Genomic DNA, 14,526 nt, shown 5'->3' on the forward strand with positions numbered 1-14,526 from the left:
TGGAGTGGGTTGCCATTTCCTTCTTCAGGGGATCTTCTCAACCCAGGGATCGAACCCGGGTCTCACGCATTGCAGGCAGACACTTTACCCTCTAAGCCACCAGGGAAGCCCTTTTTTTGTTGTTCAAAATATGTACATAGATATTTCTTCAGAGACACTAAATGGCTCTAAACAAACAAAGACAAGGTTTGAATTGCAAAGTTTTTAATGAAAATGTATTTTTATAGCATGCGTCATTTCATATCTGTGGTTAACCAGCAATTATTTCAATAGTTGCAGACTCATCTGTCTCTGAATTTGTCATAATGCTAATGAAATTAAGAAAAAGCAACAGTTCATCTAATCCCTCTTTATATTCCTTCATGATCAGCAAGGTGCATAAATGTTCTTGCTTTAATTAAGAACTGAATATACTGGAGATATATTAGATAATTAAGAATTTAGACAAATATTCACCAGCATTAGTTTTACTAGCAAACTGAAAAATATTATAGGCCTAGTGTCAAATAATTAACACATTAGATAAACATTAAGCTTCTTAGAAGACCATATGCTCCTGCTTCTGTAAAACCATTGTTTGCTTGAAGGAATGGTGGTATAAGCTTTCATTCAACTATTACTTCCTTAACGTGAAAAAGAGACAAAATGAGCTGAAGAATGATAACTCCACAGTTACAGCGTGCAACCCTCAACATAACTGCTGACGTCATGGTCTCGACAGTGACTTTTCCATGCCACCCTGTGGAGAAAGATGAAACAAATTGTAATTAGGCTAAAACATAGCTTCCTTGTAATGTACATACTTCAAATCCTTTGGGAGAACAAAATAGTTCATCAGTACATGAAATACAAGCTATAGAAAAATCCAAGTATTGTAATTTGTTAACTGGAGATATGTATACCAAGGACTTCACATCTCTACCAGCCTTCACTAGAGCACAGAATGCTGAACACAAATGGTGAGTCCTGTGTTGTTCACAACACAACTGCAGAGTGCATTCCACGTTTACTTAATTCCAAAAATTATTTCAAGATATGACAAGAAATTGGTATTATTTGTAGAATCTTAAAAACTCTAGAATCCCCTAAAATAAATTGAGGAGTAAAAGAATTAGATTCTGAATCAGTTAAAGTAGATTGTTTCTATGTACCACATTGTTTAGCATAAATCTAAAGCTGTGATTTTCAGTTGTCAGTAGCATACTTATGTCTTTGAGAATATTCTCTGCCTTCTCTCAGAAGAGTAGGGTAAAACAGCTCTACCTGAGACTTCCCTGGTGGTCCAGCATTAAGGACCACTGGACCTTCCAATGCTGAGGGAGTGGTTTTGATTCCTGATGGTGGGGTGGGAGGCTAGAATCCCACATGCCCTGGAGTGCTGCCAAAAAAACCCCAATTCTCCCTGAGTCCCACCTTTTTTTAGCAGCACCTAATGGCATGTGGTTCCCTGTCCAACATCCTCTGCATTAGAAGCACGAATTCTTATCAGAGGACCACCAGGGAAGTCCCCAGTTCTCCTTTTTAATGCTTAACACAAACCATGCTCTGTAACAGGAACTTACATAGTGTTGTAGGTCAATTATATTTAAAACAAACAAACAAATATAGGAAGAACTCACAGTAAAAGAGGTCAGATTAGGAGAAGGGGACGACAGAGGATGAAATGGTTGGATGGCATCACGGACTAGATGGACATGAGTTTGAGCAAACTCCCGGAGTTGGTGAGGGATAGGGAAGCCTGGCGTGCTGCAATCCACGGGGTTGCAAAGAGTCTGAAATGACCGAGCAACTGAACTGAACTTATGGTTACCAGTGGAGGTTGTAGTGGGTGAAGTGAGGGGTGGGAAAGTGAATGAAGGCACTTAAAGGTACTGCAACGTTCTAGGTATAAGATAAATACTACGAACGGAATGTACAGCGTGATAAATGCAATTATCATGGCTATTGTTATATGTGAAAATTGCTAACAGAGTAAAGCCTAAGACTTTTCATCACACATAAATTTTTTTCTCCTAATTCTTTAATTTGTATCCGTATGATATAATGGATGTTCACCAGTTATTGTGGTAATAATTTCATGATATATGTAAGTCAAATCATTCTGCTATTTGTCTTAAAGTTCTACAGTGCTGTGTGTCAATTACATCTCAATAGAACTGGAAGGAGAAAACACACACACACCCACACACACACACAAACAAGAACAACATACCATGCTGTAATGCCTTGCTCACTGACAATCTGCTTGGCACACGCTACAGCTTTCGCGATGTCATTTTCCATTAATTCTGAAAAGGAGATGGTGGAAAATGAAAACAACATTCATAGAAATTTCTTTTTAAGTTTAGGTTCGGCCAGCTTTATTCTCTTAGGCTGAGGAAAGAACAATTAAAAGTATGTTTTAAGAGTCCATGTGTCAAGGTCTCTCTAGTCAATGCTACAGTTTTTCCAGCAGTCATGTATGGATGTGAGAGTTGCACTATAAAGAAAGCTGAGTGCCGAAGAATTGATGCTTTTGAACTGTGGTGTTGTAAAAGACTCTTGAGAGTCCCTTGGACTGCAAGGAGATCCAACCAGTCCATTCTAAAGGAGATCAGTTCTGAATATTCATTGAAAGGACTGATGTTGAAGCTGAAACTCCAATACTTTGGCCACCTAGGGAAGAGCTGACTCATTTGAAAAGACCCAGATGCTGGGAAAGATTGAGGGTAGGAGAAGGGTACAACAGAGGATGAGATGGTTGGATGGCATTACCAACTCAATGGACATGAGTCTGGGTAAACTCTGGGAGTTGGTGATGGACAGGGAGGCCTGGCGTGCTGTGGTTCATGGGGTCACAAAGAGTTGGACACGACTGAGTGACTGAACTGAACTGATCTTCTTTGGCAAGAGGTCTACTGAAACTTCTTCTTATTTTCTAATTGAATTTATTCTTACTGTTGAACCTTTAGAAGTTCTCTATATATTCTGAATACAAGTACTTTGTCAATTATGATTTGAAAGTATTTTTTCCAGTCTGCAGCTTGCCTTTTTTATTCTCTGGCTAGAATTACTTGCATAGCATTAGATTAAGAATTTGGTAGCATCCAGTTTATTATTTTTAAAAAAGTTCAAAGGACCATACTTTGAAGTTATATAGAAGAACTCTCTGCTTAGTTCAAATCACATATTTTTTATCTTTTCTTTTTCGAGAAGTTTCATAGTTTAACAGTTTATCCACATGTGCATGATCCATTTTGAGTTAATTTTATATAAGATGAGGAATAGGCTGAAGTTCTATTTTACTCAAATAGATGTCTAATTTTTCCAACACTATTGTTAAAAAGCCGTTTTTCCCTGAATTACTTTTGTACCTTTGTCAATAATAAATAGACTATATTAATGTGAAAAAAAAAAAAAGTCCATGTGTCTGTGAACACCATGGGAAAATTCTTTTCCATCGTATTTGACATGAAAAGAAGCATTCTGTTTTTCATTTGCCAAAGTCAATGGAAGCTCCAGGAATTATTAACTAATGTGATAGAATGTTCTCTTTTACCAGGGATTATAAAATCAAAATAAAACAAGCAGACATGCAGAAACCAGTCTAGCAGTTTTTTGCTTACCAACTTTGTTACTGAAAGTTTATCCTAAAGAAGTAATAAGAGATGTACCCAAGATGTGTGTACCAGATGTTCCATAGCAATTAATAAAAGGGGAAAATACAGCTTGAGTGCTTAACAGTGTGATTTGGATTGATAAATTATAGAACATTTTATTAGTGGAATTTATTCATCTTGAAATATAATAAAGATTGGTATTTGTTGATAAAAATAATTTTGTACAATAAAGAGCATATTGTAAAGTAGTAAGTTTAGTACAATTTCTGTTTTGTTGAAACACATTGCTTACATGTTCATATCTGAGTACAGATATATGTAATTTAGCTTTACATTCATGTCCATGAGTGATGTATATTCTGAAAGAAACTGTGGGCACCAAAAGTTGCTGGTGGTCATACATCTCAGAGTAGTAAGAATATTTACACAATGACCACATATTATTGCATAATACAAAATATTTTTAAAGAAAATTAACTGGATACAAAAGAATATTCTTAGACTAATCTTCTCATTAAGAATTTTAATATTTAAAATTTTAACAATATAAATTTTGTAATTGTTCTCCAATATTTTATGCACTAAAAATTCCATATCTCTATTTTAAAAGGAACTCAATAGAATATTTTTTCACTGCAATTAAACAGATCTGTAAATTAACTTGTCCAAATGACAATATCTATATAGGAACTGTATCTTATGGAGATGCAAGCTAAAGAAATTAGAAATGAAGTATCATAATGTTTCTAATTTTCTTTAAATCGCTAAGCAAGAAAAAAAAACCCATATATATAATTTGTTGGGAAGATCCCCTGGAGAAGGGAAAGGTCACCCTCTCCAGTATTCTGGCCTGGAGAATTCCATGGACTGTAGAGTCCATGGGATCATTAAGAGTTGGACATGACTGAGCAACTTTCACTTTCGCATATAATTTATATACATAAAAGAAGTAAATATTAAAAAATATTAAGAACTGTTAAAGTACATAATGAACATATTGATGTCTATTAATGTTTCTAATTTACTATTTTTTAAAACATTTCATCATTAAAAGTAAAAATAATTTTTTAAAATGATCACATGTATTCCTCCTCTTTGTTTAACTAATAATTCTTTGTTTTCCAATAAAGGAGAATAGATTAAAAAAAAAAAAAGACCTCACAACCAAATTATCCCTAAATCTCCCCAAACAAGATAAGAAAGAGAAATGGTATTGTTTTCTACAGAGCATCAACAAGTCTAGTTATAATAAAGTCATAGGTCATTACAGAAACTCTTGATGTTAGCAAACAAGTAACCTTTTATCATACCAGCTCTTTAATTTCTTACTTAAGAAATTAGGAGAAGGATAATATAGAGCTTCTAGAAATTAATATGGAGCTTTCCTAGGTCCCTGATGAACTCCTCAAGACATTTTCATTTGTACTGAATCTCTGTTCTTATAGGTATAACCAGATGGGGGCTGAGCCATCACTCAACATCATCTTGTCTTACCGCTGCAGGATACATGACAGCCGTCAACTGCGTTGGGGGTTTTGCCATCATTACACCACCATTTGCTGTTGATCTGAAATATCCCATAATCAGTGCTTTCACTGCCAGGATTGTAGTTTGTAGCTTTTGTGTTATAACTGCTTTCCCATTTGGTCAAACACAGCCCTGAAAAAAATGTATTTTTAGTTGAAAAACAACAACAGGACATGATTTATACTTTATAGACAAATCAGTTCTTTTAAATAATAATATTTTACTAATGACTTTTATAAGTATTAATATAAAGAAATATTTTCCTTGCAAAATATTTTAACACTTTCATGTTAAAGCGTCCTTAAGAGAAAGGAGATCAGTCCTGGGTGTTCTTTGGAAGGAATGATGCTAAAGCTGAAACTCCAGTACTTTGGCCACCTCATGCAAAGAGTTGACTCATTGGAAAAGACTCTGATGCTGGGAGGGATTGGGGGCAGGAGGAGAAGGGGATGACAGAGGATGAGATGGCTGGATGGCATCACCGACTCAATGGACGTGAGTCTAGGTGAACTCCAGGAGTTGGACAGGGAGGCCTGGTGTGCTGTGATTCATGGGGTCGCAAAGAGTCGGACACGACTGAGCAACTGAACTGAACTGAACTGAACTGAAAGGTGGATTTGGGTATCAAATTAGAATCTGAACAACAGGAATCATAAACTAGGAAAGACTATATCATGCATCTATCCATCTAGTCATTTGCTCATTCTTTCAAAAATAGTTATACAGGGGAAATGTCTGAGTTCAATTTCAAAAATACAGTGGTGACCTTGACAAATATGGACTAAAATACAGAGTAATTTTTACTTAATGCACATCTTGAATTCTGAGGAAGAAAATGCAAATTAATCAACTTGAGTGAAAATAATAAAATGTCATTTCTTGTTGCATTTCAGGAATCCATATATGGATATTGACTGAAAGGAAATAGGTTCCTACTGTCCTTGTTCTTGTTTTATGAATTCAATGTAATTTTTTGAAAAAGCATTGTTGTTAAACGCCCAACATCTTGGTAGGAGTATAAAAATGAGAAAAATAACGCCTTACTCAGGCTTGCAGAACCAAAGTTCCAAACTGGAAATGGCTAGAGTCAGACACCAAGGGCTTGAAAGAGATATCCCAGGTGTTGAAACATTTTATAATCAGCCTACAAGTGCCAGCTGGCAAATTTAGTGGCCCTAGAGGAGTATAGGGGGACCTGGCATGTTTATTTTGTTTTTGTTTTTGTTTTTGTTTTATTTTTATTTTTTTTTAATTTTATTTTATTTTTAAACTTTACAATATTGTATTGGTTTTGCCAAATATCGAAATGAATCCGCCACAGGTATACCTGTGCTCCCCATCCTGAACCCTCCTCCCTCCTCCCTCCCCATACCATCCCTCTGGGTCGTCCCAGTGCACCAGCCCCAAGCATCCAGTATCGTGCATCGAACCTGGACTGGCGACTTGTTTCATACATGATATTATACATGTTTCAATGCCATTCTCCCAAATCTCCCCACCCTCTCCCTCTCCCACAGAGTCCATAACACTGTTCTATACATCAGTGTCTCTTTTGCTGTCTTATATACAGGGTTATTGTTACCATCTTTCTAAATCCCATATATATGTGTTAGTATACTGGATTGGTATTTTTCTTTCTGGCTTACTTCACTCTGTATAATAGGCTCCAGTTTCATCTACCTCATTAGAACTGATTCAAATGTATTCTTTTTAATGGCTGAGTAACACTCCATTGTGTATATGTACCACAGCTTTCTTATCCATTCATCTGCTGAGGGACATCTAGGTTGCTTCCATGTCCTGGCTATTATAAACAGTGCTGCGATGAACACTGGGGTACACGTGTCTCTTTCCCTTCTGGTTTCCTCAGTGTGTATGCCCAGCAGTGGGATTGCTGGATCATAAGGCAGTTCTATTTCCAGTTTTTTAAGGAATCTCCACACTGTTCTCCATAGTGGCTGTACTAGTTTGCATTCCCACCAACAGTGTAAGAGGGTTCCCTTTTCTCCACACCCTCTCCAGCATTTATTGCTTGTAGACTTTTGGATGGCAGCCATTCTGACTGGCATGAAATGGTACCTCATAGTGGTTTTGATTTGCATTTCTCTGATAATGAGTGATGTTGAGCATCTTTTCGTGTGTTTGTTAGCCATCTGTATGTCTTCTTTGGAGAAATGTCTATTTAGTTCTTTGGCCCATTTTTTGATTGGGTCATTTATTTTTCTGGAGTTGAGCTGTAGGAGTTGCTTGTATATTTTTCAGATTAGTTGTTTTTCAGTTGCTTCATTTGCTATTATTTTCTCCCATTCTGAAGGCTGTCTTTTCACCTTGCTTATAGTTTCTTTTGTTGTGCAGAAGCTTTTAAGTTTAATTATGTCCCATTTGTTTATTTTTGCTTTTATTTCCAATGGGTCATAGAGGATCCTGCTGTGATGTATGTCAGAGAGTGTTCTGCCTATGTTCTCCTCTAGGAGTTTTATAGTTTCTAGTCTTACATTTAGAATGATATAGAATTTGACTCTCCCATTCTTCAATCCTTCACCTGGTACATCTGATTCTAAAGGAGCAAGTTGATGTTTTTAACCATGGTAAGTGTACAAATCCTCCAACAAAGAAAAAGCCCATTCACTCAAAGTCCCTTGCTTATTATTCATCCTCTGTTAGATCCACACCTGGTTAACTGTTTGGAAGGAGAAAGAAGAGTTACTTACAGTTTGCCAGACTGACTCCCTTATAGCCATCCAGTCCAAGTTTCTTCAGAGTTCTGGCAAGCTCACATCTCTCAAAGACCTTGCCCTGGACAGCAACAGAAAGGAAGAGAAACCCCAGAATAATGAGAGCCTTCATGTTGACTGAGAAGTCAAATGTCCAGACTGACCAGGGTGAGCTGGACTTGCTATTTAACATCTTTTCACTCCCCTCTTATCTCACTGGTTTGGTGGCTCCACCCTCTGAGTCATGTGGAAAACAGAAAGAGCTTTTTGGTCCACACACTTGTAAAGTTTTTCTTCTTATCTTTGAAGAGATATATTCTGATATCGTAAGAATTAACCTGCAGAAAATAATGAAATGACATTGCTTAAAGACATTTCTCAGGAAGAACTGGAGTTAGCATTATTGCCAAAAGAGGAACTTCCTCTTATTTTATTATGAAGTTGAACAAGTATAAAGAAAAAAACCTGAATGAACATTTTACTCAACTGGTAATGAGCTCCCATTTGGATTAACATTCATTTACATTAAGGTGTTTTGCATATTGTCTTTATCTTTTTCACTTAAAATTATTTTATATACACTTTTCACAAAGAACATGACACACTCCTGTTGTTCTGATTGGTAAATAGCCCAGCACCATGTTGATCACAGATTCCTATACTCACTCTTTTGGTGTCTATTGTAAATTCTTAATTTATAAATCAATGTTTTACTATGATCAGTAAGCCTCATGTGAACAACATTCCTAACTTCTTTCTAACAAAGCCTTACTTCACATTTCCACATTAGAACATAAAAGGTCATTGTAAAGCAAGGGAACTTTGTAGTAAAACCTATAACAAGCTGCAATCAAGATTGCCGGGAGAAATATCAATAACCTCAGATATGCAGATGACACCACCCTTATGGCAGAAAGACACTTACTCCTTGGAAGAAAAGTTATGACCAACCTAGATAGCATATTCAAAAGCAGAGACATTACTTTGCCAACAAAGGTCCGTCTAGTCAAGGATATGGTTTTTCCTGTGGTCATGTATGGATGTGAGAGTTGGACTGTGAAGAAGGCTGAGCACTGAAGAATTGATGCTTTTGAACTGTGGTGTTGGAGAAGACTCTTGAGAGTCCCTTGGACTGCAAGGAGATCCAACCAGTCCATTCTAAAGGAGATCAGCCCTGGGATTTCTTTGGAAGGAATGATGCTAAAGCTGAAACTCCAGTACTTTGGCCACCTCATGCGAAGAGCTGACTCATTTGAAAAGACCCTGATGTTGGGAAAGATTGAGGGCAGGAGGAGAAGGGGACGACAGAGGATGAGATGGTTGGATGGCATCACCAATTCAATGGACATGGGTTTGGGTAAACTCTGGGAGTCGGTGATGGACAGGGAGGCCTGGCATGCTGTGGTTCATGGGGTTGCAGAGAGTCAGACACGACTGAGCGACTGAACTGACTGACTGACAGAAGATTAACAGAATATGTCACTCTTCCACTTTGAGACAAATATTATTTTGAGCTGAAGGCAATGGAGGAAAAGCAGATCAAAGACAAGTTCTCTGTCCTCCCCTTATTTTCCAGAAAGCATAACGTAAATTTGTGCATAAATTAATCACCAACAACCCTGAACACTTATCAGCCCCAATACAGCCCCAGAGGACTATACAGAACAAACATTAGTACTAGTTACTATCTGCCATTAGTTTCAAATGTATTTATCATCCCCAAATTTGATACATTTGGAAGCCTACTACTCTTTTCCTCTCTGTAGTCGCTCCTCTAATTATATACTGTTCTTTGGTTCAGATGCTCTATAAGTCCAAATTCCAGCCACCTCTTTGAGTTATTTATCCCCACATTTCTCATAAGTATACATGAGATGTACATGTTAGTATATTTGTTTCCTTTTCTCTTGTTAATCTGTATTTTATTACAGAGCTCCAGCCAAAAACCGAAAAGAGTAAAATGAAACACATGCTTCCTCCTGTACAGTTTCTAGTATTGTAGATGGGACAGTGAAAACCCAGAACACCCCTCTCTCCCTGGAGACTGAAGTTGAGCCTTGGGATAGCTGACAACTAACAGAAGGTAAGAATTCTTACCACGTCGGTCTCCCAGCTCTCTGTCTGTAGTGCACAGTCAACAGACGAGGATAAATATTTCTCCTTGTCCCTCCCTTTCCAAATTCACAGTGGCAGGAGAAAAACATTTGTGAAAATAGATCTTGAATTGTGACTCTTGTAAACATGTTTTTGGTAATAAACACCTATGGTTATTGATCCTTAGCCTCCCAGAAGGAGTCACATTTTCCTTTGTCCCTTTCATTTGTCATAACGATGAAAAATCATCAGATGAGAATCTCCAATTGTTTTGTTTTATATCCTGAGAATTTGGCTTTGTAACCACTGAGAATATTCCCTCTGGTTTCTGCTGCTTGGAAACACAGGTTGTCTGTCAGGCTTGCATCAGCAGCTAGTCAGCCAGCTAGGAGCTGAAGACATGAAGTGACAGGCAACCTTCTCTTTGTCCAAACATGCTGGCTTTCAGGGGAGTTTGTCTTAATAAAGGGTCTCAGTTCATAAGGGGACTTTATTGCCTCTACTTTCATTGTCTGATTTGGGAAGGAAAAAACTCTCATCCCAGTATCACCTTTCTGGTAGCATAGTTTAGGAGGTCAGTCATTTAAGGTGTCCCACTTTGTGGGAATTGAGCTTTCTTTGTCACCTGAGACAAGGAAAGTCTTTGTTTCTTAGACTTTCTCTGGAGACGTTCTGCATCTTGAGAGGGCTACATTTCTTAGAGGACACCTTTCATGTCCATAGTGAAGTTGCTCAGTCATATCCGACTCTTTACAACCTCATGGGCTGTAGCCAGTGAGGCTCCTTCATCGATGGAATTTTTCAGGCAAGAGTACTGGAGTGAGCTGCCATTTCCTTCTCCAGGGGATCTTCCCAACCCAGGGATCGAACGCTTTACCATCTGAGCCACCCTAATATTGGTTTTAAGCCATAAAAAGACTCATTGGTTTGGAGTCACAGTTGAAAGAGGTATATTGAACATCTGAACTTTTATATCTAAAAAGTATTTTTAAGAGAGCTTGCATTTTAAACAAAGGTCCTATTTTTACCTATGGTAAGATCCTATTGAAAAGAAAAGAAAAAGAAAGACAAAGATAGCTACAGAAAAATATCTTGGTTACTTGAGAAAACAAAGCGAAACAAAATACTTTGTTAACAAGATTAAAAGAAGAAGATCAGAGAATAAATGTCAAAACCTGCAGACATCACTCAAAGAGGTTTATAATTTACATAAATATTGATAACCAGGAAAAAGTTTTGACAAAGGTCCAGAAAATGTGCAGGAAGTCTTGATGTATTGTCTGTTATTCTGTAGAAGGATCCCACCATGTCCAGAATGTCCTATAGTCTGGATTGGGCTACAAAAAATAAATAAATTAAAAAAAAAGAAACTTAAAATATCATTAAACTATCCTATTATAAAAGAAAAGAAAAATGTTATAGAAATAGGCTTAGATTTCTGATAATAGGCAAATATGCCCCTGAGTTCCTTCTTAGATTAAACCCTACAATTCTTTCTCAGTACTTTGGAAATATTGACTTTAACATATCTTTGAAATTTAAACATGCAAAGAGAAAATTGTTACCTAAAGCAAGCATGAGACTGGAAAAAAAAAGAGAGATTTGAAAAACAAACTGTTACTTCATATTTTCATAAGCTCCCTTGATCCACATTTTGTTGACAGCCTCCATAAGATTATCTTTTAAAGACAAGCAAAAATCTTAATAAAAATCTTGGTAAAAGGCACCAGTCATCTGAGGGGAAACCATGTTCCATCTGCCACAAACACCATATAGATCCAACTATTCTTCAGCCTTGTCTAACTCAATGAAACTAAGCCATGCCCGTGGGGCAACCCAAGATGGGCAGGTCATGGTGGAGAGATCTGACAGAATGTGGCCCACTGGAGAAGGGAATGGCAAACCACTTCAGTATTCTTGCCTTGAGAACCCCATGAACAGTATGAAAAAGCAAAATGATAGGAGACTGAAAGAGAAACTCCCCAGGTCAGTAGGTGCCCAATATGCTACTGGAGATCAGTGGAGAAATAACTCCAGAAAGAATGAAGGGATGGACAAAAAGAAAAAAGACTACCCAGCTGTGGATGTGACTGGTGATAGAAGCAAGGTCCGATGCTATAAAGAGCAATATTGCATAAGAACCTGGAATGTCGGTCCATGAATCAAGGCAAACTGGAAGTGGTCAAACAAGAGATGGCAAGAGTGAATGTCAACATTCTAGGAATCAGCGAACTGAAATGGACTGGAATGGGTGAATTTAACTCAGATGACCATTATATCTACTACTGTGGGCAGGAATCCTTCAGAAGGAATGGAGTAGCCATCATGGTCAACAAAAGAGTCCGAAAGGCAGTACTTGGATGCAATCTCAAAAATGACAGAATGATCTCTCTTCGTTTCCAAGGCAAACCATTCAATATCACAGTAATCCAAGTCTATGCCCCAACCAGTAACGCTGAAGAAGCTGAAGTTGAACGGTTCTATGAAGACCTACAAGACGTTTTAGAACTAACACCCAAAAAAGATGTCCTTTTCATTCTAGGGGACTGGAATGCAAAAGTAGGAAGTCAAGAAACACCTGGAGTAACAGGCAAATTTGGCCTTGGAATACGGAATGAAGCAGGGCAAAGACCAATAGAGTTTTGCCAAGAAAATGCACTGGTCATAACAAACACCCTCTTCCAACAACACAAGAGAAGACTCTATACATGGACAGCACCAGATGGTCAACACCAAAATCAGATTGATTATATTCTATGCAGCCAAAAATGGAGAAGCTCTATACTGTCAGCAAAAACAAGACCAGGAGCTGACTGTGGCTGAGACCATGAACTCCTTATTGCCAAATTCAGACTGAAATTGAAGACAGTAGGGGAAACCACTAGACTATTCAGGTATGAGCTAAATCAAATCCCTTATGATTATATAGTGGAAGTGAGAAATAGATTTAAGGGCCTAGATCTGACAGATAGAGTGCCTGATGAACTATGGAATGAGGTTCATGACAATGTACAGGAGACAGGGATCAAGACCATTCCCATAGAAAAGAAATGCAAAAAAGCAAAATGGCTGTCTGGGGAGGCCTTACAAATAGCTGTGAAAAGAAGAGAAGTGAAAAGCAAAGGAGAAAAGGAAAGATATAAACATCTGAATGCAGAGTTCCAAAGAATAGCAAGAAGAGATAAGAAAGCCTTCTTCAGCGATCAATGCAAAGAAATAGAGGAAAACAACAGAATGGGAAAGACTAGAGAGCTCTTCAAGAAAATCAGAGATACCAAAGGAATATTTCATGCAAAGATGGGCTCGATAAAGGACAGAAATGGTATGGACCTAACAGAAGCGGAAGATATTAAGAAGAGGTGGCAAGAATACACAGAAGAACTGTACAAAAAAGAGCTTCACGACCCAGATAATCACGATGGTGTGATCACTGACCTAGAGCCAGACATCCTGGAATGTGAAGTCAAGTGGGCCTTAGGAAGCATCACTACAAACAAAGCTAGTGGAGGTGATAGAATTCCAGTTGAGCTATTCCAAATCATGAAAGATGATGCTTTGAAAGTGCTGCACTCAATATGCCAGCAAATTTGGAAAACTCAGCAGTGGCCACAGGACTGGAAAAGGTCAGTTTTCACTCCAATCCCAAAGAAAGGCAATGCCAAAGATTGCTCAAACTACCGCACAATTGCACTCATCTCACACGCTAGTAAAGTCATGCTCAAAATTCTCCAAGCCAGGCTTCAGCAATATGTGAACCGTGAACTTCCTGATGTTCAAGCTGGTTTTAGAAAAGGCAGAGGAACCAGAGATCAAATTGCCAACATCCGCTGGAATATGGAAAAAGCAAAAGAGTTCCAGAAAAGCATCTATTTCTGCTTTATTGACTATGCCAAAGCCTTTGACTGTGTGAATCACAATAAACTGTGGAAAATTCTGAAAGAGATGGGAATACCAGACCACCTGGTCTGCCTCTTGAGAAATTTGTATGCAGGTCAGGAAGCAACAGTTAGGACTGGACACGAAACAACAGACTGGTTCCAAATAGGAAAAGGAGTACGTCAAGGCTGTATATTGTCACCCTGCTTATTTAACTTATATGCAGAGTACATCATGAGAAATGCTGGACTGGAAGAAACACAAGCTGGAATCAAGATTGCCAGGAGAAATATCAATAACCTCAGATATGCAGATGACACCACCCTTATGGCAGAAAGTGAAGAGGAACTCAAAAGCCTCTTGATGAAAGTGAAAGTGGAGAGTGAAAAAGTTGGCTTAAAGCTCAACATTCAGAAAACGAAGATCATGGCATCCGGTCCCATCACTTCATGGGAAGTAGATGGGGAAACAGTGGAAACAGTGTCAGACTTTATTTTTCTGGGCTCCAAAATCACTGCAGATGGTGATTGCAGGCATGAAATTAAAAGACACTTACTCCTTGGAAGGAAAGTTATGACCAACCTAGATAGCATATTCAAAAGCAGAGACATTACTTTGCCAACAAAGGTTCGTCTAGTCAAGGCTATGGTTTTTCCTGTGGTCATGTATGGATGTGAGAGTTGGACTGTGAAGAAGGCTGAGCGCCAAAGAATTGA

The 14,526-nt window shown here is 38.0% G+C and overlaps 1 protein-coding gene across 1 annotated transcript; it reads right to left on the reverse strand.

The window, feature by feature from the left end:
• Window positions 1-254: 254 nt before the first annotated feature.
• LOC109558712 (lysozyme C-1) lies at window positions 255-7,986 on the reverse strand. Its single transcript, XM_019960045.2, has 4 exons — window positions 7,838-7,986; window positions 5,094-5,258; window positions 2,213-2,288; window positions 255-739 (listed from the first exon to the last, which is right to left on the reverse strand). The coding sequence occupies exons 1-4, from the start codon at window positions 7,971-7,973 to the stop codon at window positions 673-675; spliced, it is 444 nt and encodes a 147-aa protein (XP_019815604.1). The 5' UTR covers window positions 7,974-7,986; the 3' UTR covers window positions 255-672.
• Between the last annotated feature and the right edge of the window lie 6,540 nt (window positions 7,987-14,526).

The sequence above is a fragment of the Bos indicus genome, chromosome 5, assembly GCF_029378745.1.
Source record: "Bos indicus isolate NIAB-ARS_2022 breed Sahiwal x Tharparkar chromosome 5, NIAB-ARS_B.indTharparkar_mat_pri_1.0, whole genome shotgun sequence".
NCBI classification, from domain to species: domain Eukaryota; kingdom Metazoa; phylum Chordata; class Mammalia; order Artiodactyla; family Bovidae; genus Bos; species Bos indicus.